Source organism: Podarcis erhardii, assembly GCF_964252035.2.
Source record: "Podarcis erhardii genome assembly, chromosome: 3".
NCBI classification, from domain to species: domain Eukaryota; kingdom Metazoa; phylum Chordata; class Lepidosauria; order Squamata; family Lacertidae; genus Podarcis; species Podarcis erhardii.
Window position 1 is genome coordinate 120,906,753 of NC_138507.1, and position 18,016 is coordinate 120,924,768.

General features: G+C 45.8%; 1 protein-coding gene and 1 long non-coding RNA gene across 7 annotated transcripts in view; both read right to left on the reverse strand.

Moving 5' to 3' along the window:
* LOC309338155 overlaps positions 1-18,016 on the reverse strand; it is a 309,599-nt gene that overhangs the window by 185,985 nt on the left and 105,598 nt on the right. The window lies entirely within an intron of this gene.
* Positions 1-18,016, reverse strand: part of NCOA1 (nuclear receptor coactivator 1) — a 304,047-nt gene that overhangs the window by 100,335 nt on the left and 185,696 nt on the right. For all 6 annotated transcript variants that reach the window (XR_014154526.1, XM_081854455.1, XM_081854456.1 and 3 more), the window contains one exon: positions 5,483-5,588. Coding sequence is in view for 5 of the 6 variants with exons in the window: in XM_081854455.1 (XP_081710581.1) it covers positions 5,483-5,571 (89 nt within the window). In the remaining variant the exon portion in view is untranslated. The remainder of the gene's footprint in view (positions 1-5,482; positions 5,589-18,016) is intronic.

Below are 18,016 nucleotides of genomic sequence, written 5' to 3' on the forward strand. Positions count from 1 at the left end.
ACTTTAGTTGCTGGGGGAAGCAGAACCTCTCCCTCCCACCCAGCACCACCTCCTGTTAGCAGGGCTTCATCAACACAGGGGACAAAGCCCCCGTCCCTTCCCCAAAATGCAGCCCCAGCAGCCATCAGGTTACCCTCCCAGCTCCAACTCAGTCCTGCCATTTCAATAACCATTTCCATCTTCTCCATGTTGTTCTTTGGAGATTATACTGAAGCGTTAGAAGCCGTATCTAGACCTATCGGCATTTTTCGTTTTGTGTATGTTTCCAAGCACAATTCAAAGTGTTGGTGCTGACCTTGAAAACCCTAAACGGCCTTGGTCCAGTATATCTGAAGGAGTGTCTCCACCCCCATCGTTCAGCCCGGACACTGAGGTCCAGCTCCGAGGGCCTTCTGGTGGTTCCTTCACTGTGAGAAGCCAAGTTACAGGGAACCAGACAGAGGGGGTTCTTGATAGTGGCACCCGCCCTGTGGAACGCCCTCCCACCAGATGTCAAGGAAATAAACAACTACCTGACATTCAGAATACATCTGAAGGCAGCCCTGTTTAGGGAAGCTTTTAATGTTTGATGTATTACTGTATTTTAGTATTTGGTTGGAAGCTGCCCAGAGTGGCTGGGGAAGCCCAGCCAGATGGGCGGGGTGTAAATAATGGGAGGGCGTTCCACAGGGCGGGCGCCACCACCGAGAAGGCCCTCTGCCTGGTTCCCTGTAACCTCACTTCTCACAGTGAGGAAGCTGACAAGGCATTCGGAGCTGGACCTCAGTTTCCAGGCTGGATGAAGGGGATGGAGACGCTCCTGCAGGTATTCTGGGCCAAGGCCATTTAGGGCTTTAAAGATCAGCACCAACACTTTGAATTGTGCTCGGAAACGTACTGGGAGTCAGTGAAGATCTTTCAGGACCGGTGTTATATGCTCTTAGTGGCCACTCCCTGTCATCAGTCTGGCTTCCGCAATCTGGATTAGTTGTAGTTTCCGGGTCACCTTCAAAGGTAGCCCCACGTAGAGCACATTGCAGTAGTCTAAGCGTGGAAGAGAGATTGGTGGCACTTAGGCGTAGTCTCAGATTGCTTAGGAAAAACCCTGGAGAGCACGGGACTTAGGCAGCTATAGGAAGGTGGGACAAGTCATACAAGGGGCAAGACCTACCAGAGATGAGTTGCTGTGCTCATTACGCCTGACACTCTTGTGCAAATTGCATTTTTGCTAATAAAGGGTTAATATCAACTTGCATGGTATGATTTACTGCTGACACACTCCTGTCATGTTAAGGAGGGGGTACTGGAACATCTGGAAGATCTGCTGGATGATGGGTTTGCTCTGATGATTGAAATATTAAGTAAATAGTAGCATGAGCATTTCAGTTGAGGTCAAATTAAGAGGGGGGATCAGTAAAGTAACTTGTGCATGAATTTATTTAAAGATTAAAGAACGTAACTCAATGCCCCTGTTGCTATGGCAACATGTAAGCTGTAGGAAAGAGAAGAATAAGGGCAATTTCCCCTAGAGAAAAGCATCATAAGGATATGATTTCAACGAGAAAGTCTTCCTACCATACCAAAGTACCATCCCCTGCAACAGTTAAAACTCTCTAGACGTTAATGCAAAATGGCAAATTAGCAGACCCAAAGCTAGAACGAGGGCTGACAGCCAATGAAAAAATATCTCAAGTCGATTAATCATACAAGCTAATTGATGAATTGCTTAATCAATCAGTTAAATTGGCATGGGCGTGCAAGTGAATAAAATAACAGTTAAATGAAAAATAAAGTAGTCTATTTTAGTTGATGCAAGCAAATGAAACAGCAGGAACCATCTTAAAAGAGAAGGAGAGACTGAGAGAAAGAGAAAGAGAAAGACATTTTCTAACGAAGGAGGAATAGAGTTCTTCCATTCCATTATGCTAATGTTAGGGATGCCTACTTGGACTGGGTAGGGGAGCTAAAAAACTGAACTCTGCTGGAAAAGGGAGGATCTGAAATTTCAGATTTCACTCTATTTTATGCCTCTGCAGCAGGCCCTCCCTGACAGCTCTCCCAGAGAATATGTTAATTTTAGTTTCTCTGCTTCTCATTCTACTAGTTTTTCACATCAGTTTTCAATTTTCAATTTTTTTACAATTTCCCCCCTAAAGACTTCATGAAAATTCAGCAGCATTTCAGAGCAAATTTATCTAAAATACACTTTTTTGTACGTAATGTTGCCTAATATATATATTTTGGTGAAGTTGGTTTCCCTAAAAGAATTATTTTTTTAATACATTATTTTTACTAATATATGCATTTATAGGCACACTTTGCACTAGTATTTGCATTTCTGTACAGAACTTCCTTGCAAAATTCAGAGAAGTATGAATTCAGAGACTTCTGAAGGATAGAAGTGCTTTGGTTTGCACATTGTTTCAGAAAGTACATATGACATAAGTTTGCTTTGCACATGACCAGTTTTGCACAAAGCAGCTATGTGCTACAAATAATAATTAAATAATAGTAATTTTATTATCTATACCCTGCCCAACTGGCTGTGTTTCCCCAGCCATGTAAAGAACGGTCCACAAAAAGATTCACAATACACTTTATTGTGTGATTTCATGTTGGATCCCCACCCCCACCCTTTTTCAGATTATATGTGAACCAGAAAATCCAGATTCAATGGCAAAAATGGTTGAGGAGGACGCCATGTGGACTCTAGGAAAAGCAAGCAGATGCAAGTAGCACCAAATACACATTGAATTGCCTTGTGGAGGAAACCTACTGCCAAAATGAGGTGAAAAAGTTCAAGACATTCCTCCCGGGAGGTGACAAGGCAGAGCGAATCATGCATGGTTCATGCCTGCCTGCCATCCACATTTTCAAAGAATTGCAAGGACCACCACGCCCAATACTACAGGGAACCAGGCAGAGGGCCTTCTTGGTAGTGGCACCCACCCTGTGGAACGCCCTCCCACCAGATGTCAAAGAGATAAACAACTACCTGACATTTAGAAGACATCTGAAGGCAGCCCTGTTCAGGGAAGTTTTTAATGTGTGATATTTTAATGTATTTTTAATCTTTGTTGGAAGCCGCCCAGAGTGGCTGGGGAAACCCAGCCAGATGGGCGGGGTGCAAATAGTAAGTTACTATTACTATTACAAGGGTCTGTCTACTATTACAAGGGCCTTCTCGGTAGTGGTGCCCGCCCTGTGGAATGCCTTCCCTTCAGATGTGAAGGAAATAAGCAGCTATCCTATCTTTAAAAGACATCTGAAGGCAGCCCTGTTTAGGGAAGTTTTTAATATTTAATGCTGTATTGTTTTTAACACTCGATTGGGAGCCGCCCAGAGTGGCTGGGGAAACTCAGCCAGATGGGCGGGGTATAAATAATAATAATAATAATAATAATAATAATAATAATAATAATAATTACATTTTGATCCCTCCCACCAGAGCAAGGCCACCCCATTTCTACCTTATAGTACAGCTGTGGGGTGGCCAAGTTAGAAAAAACTGAGGCCTACATGAGCATGCAACGCCCTTACAAAGTTGAAGAAGGAAGACATTAATCGTGACAGCCAGATTCTGCGCTTAATGACAAACCAGGGGAATGGAAAGGATAGGAGTAAAGGAAGAAAACAACTGGGTCTGTTTGCTCTGTGCAAATCCTGTAAATCCAACCCCAGAGGCATCTGGATTCTGGACACATCATTGCTAATCTGGAAGGGAAGCTATTAAGCTAAAGTCCAAGATTCAGCTGGGAAATTCCGAGGGGGAGAATTTTGGAAACATGGCTGCTTTTGAGATACCACAGGTGGCTGGCACTAACTTCTTGTATTTAACAAAATTTGCTGGTCAGTTAATGGGGAAGGGATAGTTAACTGAACAAATAATTACATTCTGATGTTTACCGTATTTTTCGCTCTATAACACGCACCTGACCATAACACGCACATCGTTTTTAGAGGAGGAAAACAAGGGAAAAAACATTCTGAATGAAACAGTGGATGTATCATTTTTGGGCTTCATGCTGTGGCCACAGACATGTGATCTGATGGTGAATTTGGGGTGACCCAATGCAAAGATCCTGAGAATCCCTGTGGATCCATGCTTTGTAACCACGTTTTTTGTACCATTGCAGCCCCAGGCAACAGTGGGTGTGTGATTTTTGGGGGGCCGGCTGTAGCCATGGACATGCTATGTGCTCTGATGGTGAATTTGGGGTGACCCAATGCAAAGATCCTGAGAATCCCTGTGGATCCATGCTTTTTAACCACGTTTTTGCACCATTGCAGCCCCAGGCAACAGTGGGTGCGTGATTTTGGGGGGGCAGGCTGTAGCCATGGACATGCTATGTGATCTGATGGTGAATTTGGGGTGACCTAATGCAAAGATCCTGAGGATCCATGTGGATCTATGCTTTGTAACCACATTTTAAATGGGGAGCGAAGGAAAAACAAAGAAGGGACATGAGAGGGGTGTGCAGAGAAGCAGCTGGCTAAGAATACAGGAGAGGGATTTAACGGGAGGGAGGAAAGAAAGGCAAAAGTTTCCCCCCACCCAAATCTCTCTCTCTCTCTCTCTCTCTCTCTCTCTCTCTCTCTCTCCCTCCCTCCCCCCCTCTCTCTCCCTCCCCCCTCTCTCTCTCCCTCCCCTTCCCCCCCTCTCTCTCTCCCTTCCCCCCTCTCTCTCCCTCTCCCCCAGCAGCACCGGAGCTTGCCTGGAAGGGAGGGGCTTTCCCTGCTCTTTGTTCCGTTTCAGCAAACACAGCAAGGAAACAGAGGAGGGTGGGCAGTAAGACCCTGAGGCAGAATGCAGGAAAGCAGCCGCTTCCTCTTTTCAGTTTTCCCTTTTCCGTGAAGCGCTGCGATTTGATTTTTGCCTGATTTTTCGGCTCCAGGGACCACACATTCGCTCTATAACACGAACAGACATTTCCCCTTCCTTTTTAGGAGAAAAAATCTGCGTGTTATAGAAGGAAAAATACGGTAATCTAATGGATGAATTAACTAAACGTGGCAGTCGTAGTTAAAACCTGGCCCTTGGGCGAGAACTGAGCAGTAAAAGGTTTCCTTTACCTGTTCATGGCGGAAGAAAGACTGCCATCTCTGGATGAAAAAAGAGAACATTATACTACTTAGTCTGGCGGGTGGTCAATATTTCTCCTCCAAGTTTTTAATTCCCAGTGAGACTTTAGGATTCTCTCTCGTTTTGCAATCGAAACAACTGTAGCACGTGGACTGAACTAAAAGCCCGAATTAATCATCAAGTTAAAACAGATTCAGCAACAAGCCAACAGTTGCTCCCAAGGAGTGAAGAGGAGCAGATGGGAAGTTGAGCTCCATCTTGCACAGTAGCTACTCTCAAACACCCGAGCCCTGGTGGGAAGTGTGAACTATTTGAGTTGATGAAATCTGCTCCCATCTGCTTGTGAGGAATGAGAGTGTTAGAACGACGGAAGACGCTCCCCACCCCTGGACGGAACAAATGTGCAAAGTCCTTACTCACCTCTGGGCTAGGGTGTTACACGGAGACCCCTTCCTCTTCTGGGAATCTGGGTTTGCCGGGTCTGTTGAACTGTTCCCGAGGCCACTCATGTTGAGTCAGTTCACACCTGAGGAGCAAACAAGGAACAAGGCTCAGGGACAAAGCAGAGTAAAATGGGTAAAATCAAGATATTGCGTGGTTGGCCCAGAGCAGATCAGAGCTCAGGTGATCCAGCAGAGGAGATGTGAGGCAGGTGCTTTCTAGTAGCTTCCTCTCTCTTTCAACAGCCACGTGACACCATGGCCCAACCTTCGACCAGCTTTCATGCAAAAAGTTTGCCACATAATATGATGTCTTCTCAGCTTTGCTAACCTTTAGCAGGACTTTCTGAAAAGTGGTTGTCCCAACACACAGATGCACCAAGGCTAGCCAGACAAGCGGTAGGTCCGTCTTCACTATGCTAACCTCTTCCCATGTGCCACCATCTGCTTTGGAGTTTTAGAGAAGCCCCCTGAATAATTTTTCTTGGGGGGTTGCTTGGGGAAACAAGAGGAAGGAAGCCTCTCTCCTTCATTGTTGAATATTGCTCTGATAAAGGTAGCGCTTAGCGAAGCTGCTGCAGGATGGAATGCGCCCGTTCAGGTTTTTCACCTGGGATGACGGTTTTCTGGACAATTTTGAATCCTATGCAAATTAGAAGATTTTCAGTTTGCACTGGAAACTTTTCTGATGTCCTAGAACAGGGGTGGGGAATCTCTGGTCTTCAGATGCTCTTGGACTCCCACCTCCCATCAGTCCCTGTCAGGATGGCTAGTGCTCAGTTGGTCCAAGAACATCTAGTGGACCACAGGCTCCCCCTTCCTGCCCTATAGGTAAAGGGACCGCTGACCATTAGGTCCAGTCGTGGACGACTCTGGGGTTGCGGCGCTCATCTCGCTTTATTGGCTGAGGGAGCCAGCGTACAGCTTCTGGGTCATGTGGCCAGCATGACTAAGCCGCTTCTGGCGAACCAGAGCAGCGCACGGAAACGCCAATTACCTTCCCGCCAGAGTGGTACCTATTTATCTACTTGCACTGGCGTGCTTTCGAACTGCTAGGTTGGTAGGTTGGCAGGAGCTGGGACTGAGCAACCGCCGACCTTCTGATCAGCAAGTCCTAGGCTCTGTGGTTTAACCCACAGCGCCACCCGTGTCCCTCCTGCCCTATAGAGCAACTTAATTTAACATGCTTGTTTTAAACAAAACTGAAAACTTTGAAGCTGCCACGCTTGCCTAATATTGTGTACGCAGTTGGCATCTATTTACTGCAGTGGTGGAATGTGTCTCCTCGCCGCCTGGGGCAGGGCGAGGGGCGGAGAATAAACCAGCCCCACCCACCCCGCCACTGGAATCAAAGGGCACACAGCTGCTGCATCCCCACACTGCCCTCCCCGAGCAGCCTTGCAAAGCTGGGATCTGGGGAGGGCGATGCTGGTGCGGGAAGAAAACAACAATCACGCACTGTGCCACCTGCCCACACAGTGGGGAGCCTGGCCAGCCAATGCAGAACTTGGCGGGCACAAAGCAGGCACCCACACACTGGTACCCGCGATGTGGTGTGGCCCACTGTTCCCCTCCCGGCATTGGTTGGGAGGAACTAACACCACGAGATGCGTGCCAGGCTGTACTGAAGACACCCACTTTGTGCCCCCTCAAAACTCTGCACTGCTTCCACTAGCACAGGGTTTCCCAAACTTGGGTCATCATCTGTTTTTAGACTACAATTTCCATCATCCCTAGCTAACAGGACCAGTGGTGGGGATGATGGGAATTGTAGTCCAAAAACAGCTGGAGAGACAAATCTGGGAAAAACTGCGCTAGCACAATGACTTTGGGCAGCAAAACAGTTTCTTAGCCGTGGTGCCCAGTTATGGAATGTCTTCTCCTTTTGCCAGGCAAAAACAGTCTTTCCTGCCCAGGTGTTTCTAATGTCACATGCTCTTTTAATGCTTTTATCTGTTATATTATTACTGTATTTGTATTGTGGCACAAATGATTGTACACCACACTGAAATCCCAAATAGAATGAAAGGCAGTATGGAAACGGTTTGGGGCCACCAACTTGCCGTTGTCTAAACGTAGCTGGTTGGCTGCTATGGGAAATAAGATGGTGGGTTAGGTGGACCTTTGCTCTGATCCAGCAATGCTCCTCTTATGTTTGAAGGAGAGAGGAGCATCAAGAGCCCTCAACCTCCCCACTCCGCTCCTCAGCGAACCAAACAAAAGCATTTAATCCAGATCTCTGTGTGGTACTTGCAGGAAAGAGGTACAAGAACAAGCAAAGGAAGAAGTGCTATAGATCAAATGGTCTTAGATCACCAGCAAGTGAGCTAGGCAAAGGGAGATGGAAAAGGAGCTCCTCAAATAGCAAGCTAGAACCTTAGCAAAGTACATTCACTAATAGCGCCTAAGGAAGCCTTTTTAGGCCAAAATTCCACTCGTGTTCCGCCCTAGGTCTCTAGTTACAGCTGTCCTTAAACGAAGATTTTAAAGGTCAGTTCTTTTGAGGAATAAAAGTGTGACACCCTTGAGATGCCATTTCCTCATTAACACTTCTCCACTGCTTGTAATTTTCAGAGGAAGATGAAGCAAACACCTTGCCAGGAAGACACTTGTGAGGCTAAGACTGCAGTCCTAAGGAGTACACCTCACGGAACGTAATGGGGTTTACTTTTGAGTAAACATGCACAAATCCCTAATCCTAGAAGTGTTTAACTTGGAAGTCAGTCCCATTGATTTCACTGGAAGGAGGTAAGCGGTTTCTGCTTGTTACTAAAAAGTTAACAGAGCCACTTGTCCTAAGATGGATTTGTCAGTCTGAAAAGGACTGGGCCAAATGTTGTCATTTTCAATCACCTATAGTCGGTTTGAAATGATTCTTTGCATGTGGTTTGCTAACGTATGAATCACTTTTAGCAAGATGAAGGTGTTTGTTCAAAGCCAGAAATCTTTTTAGTAGTATTATCACCCCCAATAGATAATTCCCACCTGTGCAAGCTTTGGAAACCTTGGTCACCTGTCCTGATTTAAAAGGGAGAGAAGAACCATAAAAATGAGAAAACTGCTGTTCAAGAACCAGCAGCTGAGCCGATGACCACTGATATAATTTTATTTCTCTTCTGTGGCGTACTTGAGACTAAAATGATGCCAAAACAAACGTAATGGGGAGGAGGGGGAACAGACTTGGCCTTTTCAAAACCAAGGGCTGCAAAACTCATCTGCTCTGGGTACAAGAGCTATGCATTCATTACAGGCTTGATTTTAGTTTGTTTTTCAACCATTTCCTCCAGGGCTCTCCAATTTGCTTAAACCACTCTTTATTTATAGCCAGCTTTGGCTCTGCTTCAAAAAAAATTAAATTTACACCAGAAATTATTATGCCAATATGAAAACTCTTGGCCTGCTCACACTAGCCAGGAAACCATTCACAAAAGACTTGAAATGCTGTTAATGAAAGCTAGGCACTTTGTTCAAAGGGAATGTTTTCCAGGATCAGGGCCACAAACTAGATATATATACCCTCCCACCCCCTCAAATCCCATTCAGGGAGATGATAAGAAAGAAGATGGTGACCTTGGCGAAATCGTCTGAATGTCCAATAAAGCAAAAGACAGAACTGCAGGCTTAGCTGAAATATTTGGCTCCATCCAGACTCGAGATGTAATATGTTCAGGGCTTCTTTTTAATTGTAAATCCAGTTTATTTTGCAACGGACCTTGCCAAGGCTGACAAGCCAAAAACAATTTAAACTATCCTAAAAATAGCTTTGATGGTGTAGTTGGAAAAATGATTCGACCCCTAGAGCTCCAAATATGTCTCCCAGCTCTAAAGGTGATACTTGCTCCAGGCAGTGGTGGGGAGAGAGCGGTAATCTGCAGTTGTACACACGGACCATCCCTGTACTTGCCGCCTTTGCTCCACATCCTCTGCCCTCTTCTCAGTTACCAGAAGACAGATTCCTGAGACGTGGGATTGTGCACATTCTATTCCGCTTGCTCATAGGAAATGGCAATTAGTGGGAGTCCCAAACCATGCATGCTTTTTTGGGGGGTGGGACATGAACGGCCACTGATGAAGCAAGAGGAGTTGTAGAATTGAAACTAAATAAAGAAATCCTGAACTGTTTTGAGATACTGCCTGGAGCAGTTATGTACTTTCGGCAAACCAAGAGCTGGAAGAGTCTAGTAACAGAATTCAGAAATGGCAGAGGAGTGGACAGACTGAACACACTGATGTAGGAGGCCTGGGATGATGATGATGGTAATTTATTATTATTATTATTATTATTATTATTATTATTATTATTGCCATCATTCTGCCCGGATACCAAGGTCCAGTGCCGAGGGCCTTCTGGCGGTTCCCTCGTTGCAAGAAGCCAAGTTACAGGGAACCAGGCGGAGGGCCTTCTCGGTGGTGGCACCCGCCCTGTGGAACGCCCTCCCACCAGATGTCAAAGAGAAAAACAACTACCAGACTTTTAGAAGACATCTGAAGGCAGCCCTGTTTAGGGAAGCTTTTAATGTCTAATAGAATATTTTATTTTAACATTTTGTTGGAAGCCGCCCAGATGGGCAGGGTATAAATAAATTATTATTATTATTATTATTATTATTATTAATAATAATAATAATAGTGTTGGTGCTGACCTTTAAAGCCCTAAACGGCCTCGGTCCTGTATACCTGAAGGAGCGTCTCCACCCCCATCGTTCAGCCCGGACACTGAGATCCAGCGCCGAGGGCCTTCTGGCGGTTCCCTCATTGCGAGAAGTGAGGCTACAGGGAACCAGACAGAGGGCCTTCTCGGTAGTGGCGCCCGCCCTGTGGAACGCCCTCCCATCAGATGTCAAAGAGATAAAGAATTACCTGACGTTCAGAAGACATCTTAAGGCAGCCCTGTTCAGGGATGTTTTTAATATGTAATGCTGTATTGTTTTTAATACTGATTGGGAGCCGCCCAGAGTGGCTGGGGAAACTCAGCCAGATGGGCGGGGTATAAATAATAAATTATTATTATTATTATTATTATTATTATTATTATTATTATTACCTCACCCATCTGGCTGGATTTCCCCAGGATAGAGGGAAACAGACCAGAATGACCTAGCTTTCTTTCCAGCTCTTCCGATTTGTTTCCCTCTATACGCAGAGTCTCTCAGGAGCTGAGTAAGAAGTGAATGATTGAGACACATCAGTGAGAAGAGGAATCCTCTTCTGGATAAGCTACTCCAGCCCATTCTGCTGAAACCACCTCCATTCTGGCACAGGGAGAAGCAGTTGCTGAAGCCTGCAAGGTGTTACAATTGAAGGATGGTCTACCCAACTGATTTACCTGAAGTTACTGTGGACCGATTTCCATTCTGAAGGAAATCAGCCCTGAGTGCTCACTGGAAGGACAGATCCTGAAGCTGAGGCTCCAAGACTTTGGCCACCTCATGAGAAGAGAAGACTCCCTGGAAAAGACTCTGATGTTGGGAAAGATGGAGGGCACAAGGAGAAGGGGACGACAGAGGACGAGATGGTGGGACAGGGTTCTCGAAGCTACCAGCAGGAGTTTGACCAAACTGCGGGAGGCAGTGGAAGACAGGAGTGCCTGGCAGGCTCTGGTCCATGGGGTCACAAAGAGTCAGACATGACTCAACAACAACAACAACCGTGGACTCCAGAACTGACCCCTATGACCCTTTGCCAACTCCTGGGATCCTTGAAACTGAAGCTTACCTCCAAACCTATAGCCTGAAGGATACATCCTGGGTTAGTTCCAGAAGCAAATCCACAGGTAATTAGAAGCCAGATTAGGGAGCTGCTGCTCAAGCAAGCGTCAGATGCTAGAACAAATATTTCCTGGGCAGCTTTTATTTATTGTTCTGGTTTCTGTCAATCTGATGCCTCCCCTCTAAGCAAACATAAACCGTCCTCAATTAGAGATGATTAAGAGCCATCCAAAAGGACTCGTTTATATCTATATCTATCCTCTTTCAAAGACCCTATTAGTCGCTTAGCTCCATACTTGGAACGTCAAGTGTCTCTTCTACTTTTGCAGATTCCTAAATACTGAAACCACCTGTTGGCGCAGCAAGGCAACGCATGAATCATTAAGCAAACCACTCCACTGAGCCAGAAAGGGCTGGGCCCCGACTTGATTTTGTAAGTGGAATTTTCTGTTTTTGACCTCCCATTAAGAGGAAACGGTCAACAGTCCACGTCAAGCCAGCCACATCAATAACGGCCAAGGAAAACAAGCACACTCCGCTGCCTGGGGGCGTCGTCAGGAAAGGGCAAGATTTCAGAGACCCATCTGTTACTGGACGGGCTACCATGCCAAATTCTGCTTGTGTTCTCTTCTCACCTGTTCCACGCAACCCATTCCAGCAACTGTGCAATGCAGGCTTCCTTCCACGGAACTGGACGCTGAACCTTGACTGGCAGTTCCTAAGGCACTACCTTATTGGGCCCCAAATGCTAACAGCTGGCTCCAGATTAGAATCAAAAACAACTTCCCACAATCCTCTAAGCACAGTTGCTCTTATCTTCCCCCAGGCTAAGCTTGATGGAGAGGCTGACAGATGGAGCTACTGGCACTGCTGTCAGACAATATGTGGGGTGTACAGTCAGCAGAATCTCTTTCAAGGATCAGAAGACGCACCGACCCAGAACCAAAGAATAAAGCTTCCATCAAGGGGCATTCGCATGGAAGCTTCCCACATTAGTGGAGCCATGAAGATGTTGATTCACCAACTTCCAAATGTTTTCTCAAAGCCTGCCTGCACATACCTGTGCTTCAATGGCAGGTCGAGCCATGCCACACATGCAAACAGGCACCAGGAAGCCCAGGCTGAATGTGCAAGTACCTAACTGCAAGTTCTCAGCTGGCACTCAGGAAGAAATTCTTGCAAAAGGAGACAGGACACCAAGTGAGAGACCCCAACTCTGGAGCACAAATAGTGACCCAGCGCAGATGAAGCACGCCTTGCACTGAAAAGCACATTGATCAGATCCACACAATGCACTCCAAGCAAATGTGCCGTCCAAAGGGCATTTCACATGTTATGGATTGAGGGTATACATAACACGGACATTCTGAAGCTGGTATCTATCACCAGGCAGTGTTTGGTCCTACCATCCAACTACGACCGAGCTTGAAAAGCTCATCCTCCGGTCAAGTCCTTCGGAATCGCCTCCAACGATGATTAACGACCTGAGCCTCTGATAAGGCTCCAGGCTCGTTCCCTCATTACACAGAATATCCAGCAGCAGGGAAGGGCGAGAAAATATGTGCTACATTGCATAGAGTTTTATTTCTAGTTACGCAGACAGAAAAGAAATATGCATGCTCTCTCTGTGAAAGCAGAGAGCAACTGAAAAACAAAGGAATAGGAAACCGGCAACATCACATCCGTCTCCTGTCTTCCGTGAGACTTCCAACAGTCTGGAATCTCAGGAATGTAAACAGAGTCTTGCGACTCCAAGCACTGCACAGTGGCAACACACAGAAATCTAACAGGTGGAGCAGCTTACTTGGACCATAGACCTTGCAGCAGCGTTAAAAGGCAGCAAAATGCCTGTTTAGTTATTACTATGTTTAACTACCATTGGGAAGGAGATGTCATTTAGATTTTCTACTTCAGCTACCAAAATGTCTCCAGCCACCAGCTCCCTTCTCCAGCAACTGAAGATCCAGAATCTACCTCGTGCCTTTTTTATTTGCAATGCTCTACAGAAACGGTAGGAACCCTTTTTTCAGTCTGGTGGTGGCCAGGGGCAGAAGTGAAAGTGGGCAGAGCAAAGAGTGTGAATTTTATCTTTGTACAGTAGGCTCCTTCCTGCCAATGCTCACACACTTCTCTCCATCCTCCAGGAAACAAGAAGCACAAGGAGTTCAAGGATGCATTCCAGTCTTGCAAAAATGCTTAAGGGTGCATTCAAGGAGGGTGTGTGGCCTGGGGAGAGTCTTGAGGGCCAAAGAGAGAGGCTTGGAGGGCCACATTTGGCTCTCCAGCCTAAGGTTCTCCACCCCTGCTTTACAGTTTAAAAGGGTGGGGAACTTTTGGCTCACAGGCCATTTTGGTCAAAGGACACCCACCTGTCAGTCACCTGACATCACAGGATTATCAGGCACCAAGATCTTTTATCTCCCATCTGAGCACCAAGTTCTAAGGTAAGAGATTTTCCCCAATGCTAAAATTGGAGATAAGCTTCTGCCTCCTCCTTTGACAATAAAGTTTACACAGAAAGCTGCCTGTAGAAATGACGCCAGGATACAACCCAAGACTGGAGCCCTCCTTTAAAGAAATTATCTAAGCAGGAGGCAAGAAAAGAAACTTCACCATTACATACTGAAAAAAAACTAAGGTACAGAAAGATAAAAACTGCCATTGGGCTTCACTCAAACTAATAGTAGTTTTGCTATTGGCCACCATAGAGGCAAACCATTTGCCCTTGGCTAGATTTTTATGAAGCACAGATGATGGCTGCATGTTGACAGCCACCAGCACAAGATAAAGGGGTCCCAAAGGCATGTATGGCCCTACGGCTGCTACCTATGAACAGCAACCAGCTCTCACCACTCAACCAGCAATTGGTTCCCCAGAAGCGCCCATGAACGCCTCTTAAATGTTCACATCTGAGTGGAGCCCCTGCACCCCGCCCTCCACTGTTAAAGTGACCCCTACCATGAGCTGTACTCTGCTCAGGTGTTCTTGAGATGCTGCGAGTTCCTGGTTCCAAAACTGGCCCTAGATCAAGAAGACCACAACTGATGCTCAAGGGCAAACAACAGGTGCAGGAAGGTGGAAGGCTGAATCAAGTAGTCCAATCAGCTGCTCCAATATAACAACAACAACAACAACAACAACAACAACAACAATTTATTATTTATGCCAACAACAACAACAACAACAATTTTTTATTTATGCCAACAACAACAACAACAACAACAACAACAATTTATTATTTATGCCAACAACAACAACAACAACTTATTATTTATGCCCTGTGCCCATCTGGCTGGATTTCCCCAGCCACTCTGGGCGGCTGCCAACAAAATATTAAAATAAAATACAGTGGTACCTCGGGTTACAGACACTTCAGGTTACATACACTTCAGGTCACAGACTCCGCTAACCCAGAAATAGTACCTTGGGTTAAGAACTTTGCTTCAGGATGAGAACAGAAATCGTGCAGCAGCAGCAGGAGGCCCCATTAGCTAAAGTGGTATCTCAGGTTAAGAACAGTTTCAGGTTAAGAACGGACCTCCAGAATGAATTAAGTTTTTAACCTGAGGTACCAATGTAGTCCGTCAAACTTTAAAAGCTTCCCTAAACAGGGCTGCCTTCAGGTGTCTTCTAAAAGTCTGGTAGTTGTTTTTCTCTTTGACATCTGGTGGGAGGGCGTTCCACAGGGCGGGTGCCACCACCGAGAAGGCCCTCCGCCTGGCTCCCTGTAACTTGGCTTCTCGCAACGAGGGAACCGCCAGAAGGCCCTCGGCACTGGACCTTGGTATCCGGGCAGAATGATGGCAATAATAATAATAATAATAATAATAATAATAATAATAATAATAATAATAAATTACCATCATCATCATCCCAGGCCTCCTACATCAGTGTGTTCAGTCTGTCCACTCCTCTGCCATTTCTGAATTCTGTTACTAGACTCTTCCAGCTCTTGGTTTGCCGAAAGTACATAACTGCTCCAGGCAGTATCTCAAACTGCCTGGTTCCCTGTAACTTGGCTTCTCAAAGCAAGGGAACTGCCAGAAGGCCCTCGGCGCTGGACCTCCAATGCAAGTGCCCTATGTGTGGAGGCTTCCCATTCTTAGGGTGTGAAATGGGAATGCCTTAAAAGCAGATTATCCTACAAATTCATGCAAATAGGTATGCCAATGGCTATGACTCCCAGTTACTACATGAAGTCTCAGAGTTTAGAAGCAGAGTGTGCCCAATTACCAGGTGCTGGGAGGTGTACAAGGGATGAGCAGCTCCTTCAACACCTTACTTATGTGGCATCCAGCTAACTATTACTGAAAACAGAATGCTAGGATAGTTGCATAACAGTTCAGCAGTCATTAAATTACAGAAGCAACATAAAGATTATAAACGGGACCAAATGCATAAAGGGCTCAGAGTTCTCCTATCCACCCACAAATGTAGTCATGCATGGATTTGTGATATTTAGTTTTCCACACTTTGGGTCCCAAGGTAGCTGACAAAGAATGTTAAAAATAATAAACAATAAAGAATAATACAGTGGTGCCCCGCAAGACGAATGCCTCGCAAGACGGAAAACCCGCTAGACGAAAGGGTTTTCCGTTTTGGAGGCGCTTCGCAAAACGAATTTCCCTATGGGCTTGCTTCGCAAGACGAAAATGTCTTGCGAGTTCCTGCGGTTCCCCCCTTCCCCCCCTTTTTCTAAGCCGCTAAGCCGCTTATCAGCTGATCCGGTAAGCCGCTAAGCCGGTAATAGCGCTAATCCGCTAAGCCGTCAATGGGCTTGCTTCGCAAGACGAAAAAACTGCTAGACAAAGAGACTCGCGGAACAGATTAATTTCGTCTTGCGAGGCACCACTGTATAAAGGCTGAATACAACAAGAAGAAAAAACGAACAGCATTAAGAAGAAAAAATGCTATCCCCAAAGCAAGACTCTGATTTGAATTCACCAGCAGAAAAACAGAAAGATTCCGAAATTACCATGTTTTTGCTAATCGCTGAGCAGTGGCTGAGCTGGGTGGGCCCCCTGCAGGAGGAGGTGCCGCAGACAAAAAGGCCCTGTCCGCAATGCCTCCTTTCTTCACTTCTTAAGGCATGGAAACATGGAACAAGTCCTCAGGTGTTGATCTGAATGTACAGGTAGGTACTTCTGATATATTTCCAAGGAATTCCACACTTAGGAAAAAAACCGGGGCCCCTCCAGACAATCAGAAGGAAGCCTTCTGCCTCCGCAAGGTTTGAAAGGAACCACCATCCAGCTTGAACTCTCCACATGCATTTCTCAGCCCTGAAATGCTCAGGATTAATTACTAAGAACATGGTATGTCAACTCCAATGTTTCCTGCTAAAACGCCCTGTCTTGTAGGCTCTCCTATCCTCTCCCCAGAAGGTGACTGCTCTCTGGATGATTCCCGTATCTGACTCAACATATCAGAAATGATCACCGTTCTAAGTGATGACATTAAAAGCATCGGCCTGAAACAAAAAATGAGCAGAAGTGACTAATAAAATACTGTTGCTTGAGATGATAGCAAGATTAAAACAAAAACAAAAAAAACGGCATTTCCAACAGCAATTAAAAACTTCAGCATTAACCACCATCATGTTCTGTCTGTACATGTTTATTTACATATCAGGAAGTACCGTTTTAGAAGCCTGCGCTTCAACTGGTGGCCAGGCAAGTTGGCCAGGCAAAAAGGAGGGCAAACCGGGAGCGACGTAGCAAGGGGAGGCTGCTAGGATAAAGGTGCTCACTCCCACAATGTTAGGGACAAGATTCCACAGCAAGATCTATGGGTCACTGCAAAAAACTGCCCGGCTCATGGTGCCAGTTTGAGCTTCCATTCTTCCAGTATCATCCAGTACCTTTAAAGCCCTATATGGCCTAGGACCCTCGTACCTACAGGACCGCCTCTCCTGGTATGCCCCACGGCGGACCTTAAGGTCCGCAAATAATGATGTCTTGGAGGTTCCGAGCCTCAAGGAGATTAGACTGGCCTCGACCAGGGCCAAGGCCTTTTTGGCCGTGGTCCCGGCCTGGTGGAACGCTCTGTCGCAAGAGACCAGGGCATCTTTCTGCAGGGCCTGCAAGATGGAGCTGTTCCGCCAGGCCTTTGGTCGGGGTTCAGACTGACTCCCCCTCCCCTTTCATAAGAACTAGCATGAAAGCGGCCTCCCAATTTTTCTCATAGGCCCATATAAGTTCAGCACAAACAGTTGGGCCTGGTGAGCATTTAAGGTCCCCAACCCTAATCTGCGGGTTGCCATCTGATTGGATTTTATTCTGACCCTGATTTGATTTTAGGATGTATTTTAACTAATTGCCTGATTTTATGTTAATGCGTTATACATTTGATGTTAGCCTCTCTGAGCCTGGTTTTGAGAATATATATATATATATATATATATATATATATATATAATTATAATTATTATTATTATTATCTGAAACAACTAGCCACAGTTGGAGAAATAAACATCTATTTATTTATTTAGCACCAGATCAGTGTGCATGATGCTTTACGGGGCAACGTACACCTCTTTTTAAAGAAGGTGGTCCCATGTTCCAAAATTCTGACAAGGAAGGAACAAGGGATGCATCTGACCAATTACTTGGGCTTAAAGAAATCACCAATTTCTGGCACTTCATCCTTATATTTTAGCACCTACGCATTTCTTGTTTCTGCTGTTTTACAGATCTTTCTATTAGTGAGATGAGTCTCAGCCCCATCAACGGTGCTCTTTGTTTAAAGTTTGTCTAAACATCACTCCTCCCGAGTAAGAGACCCCTGCAGAAGCAGCGCCAGCCTTT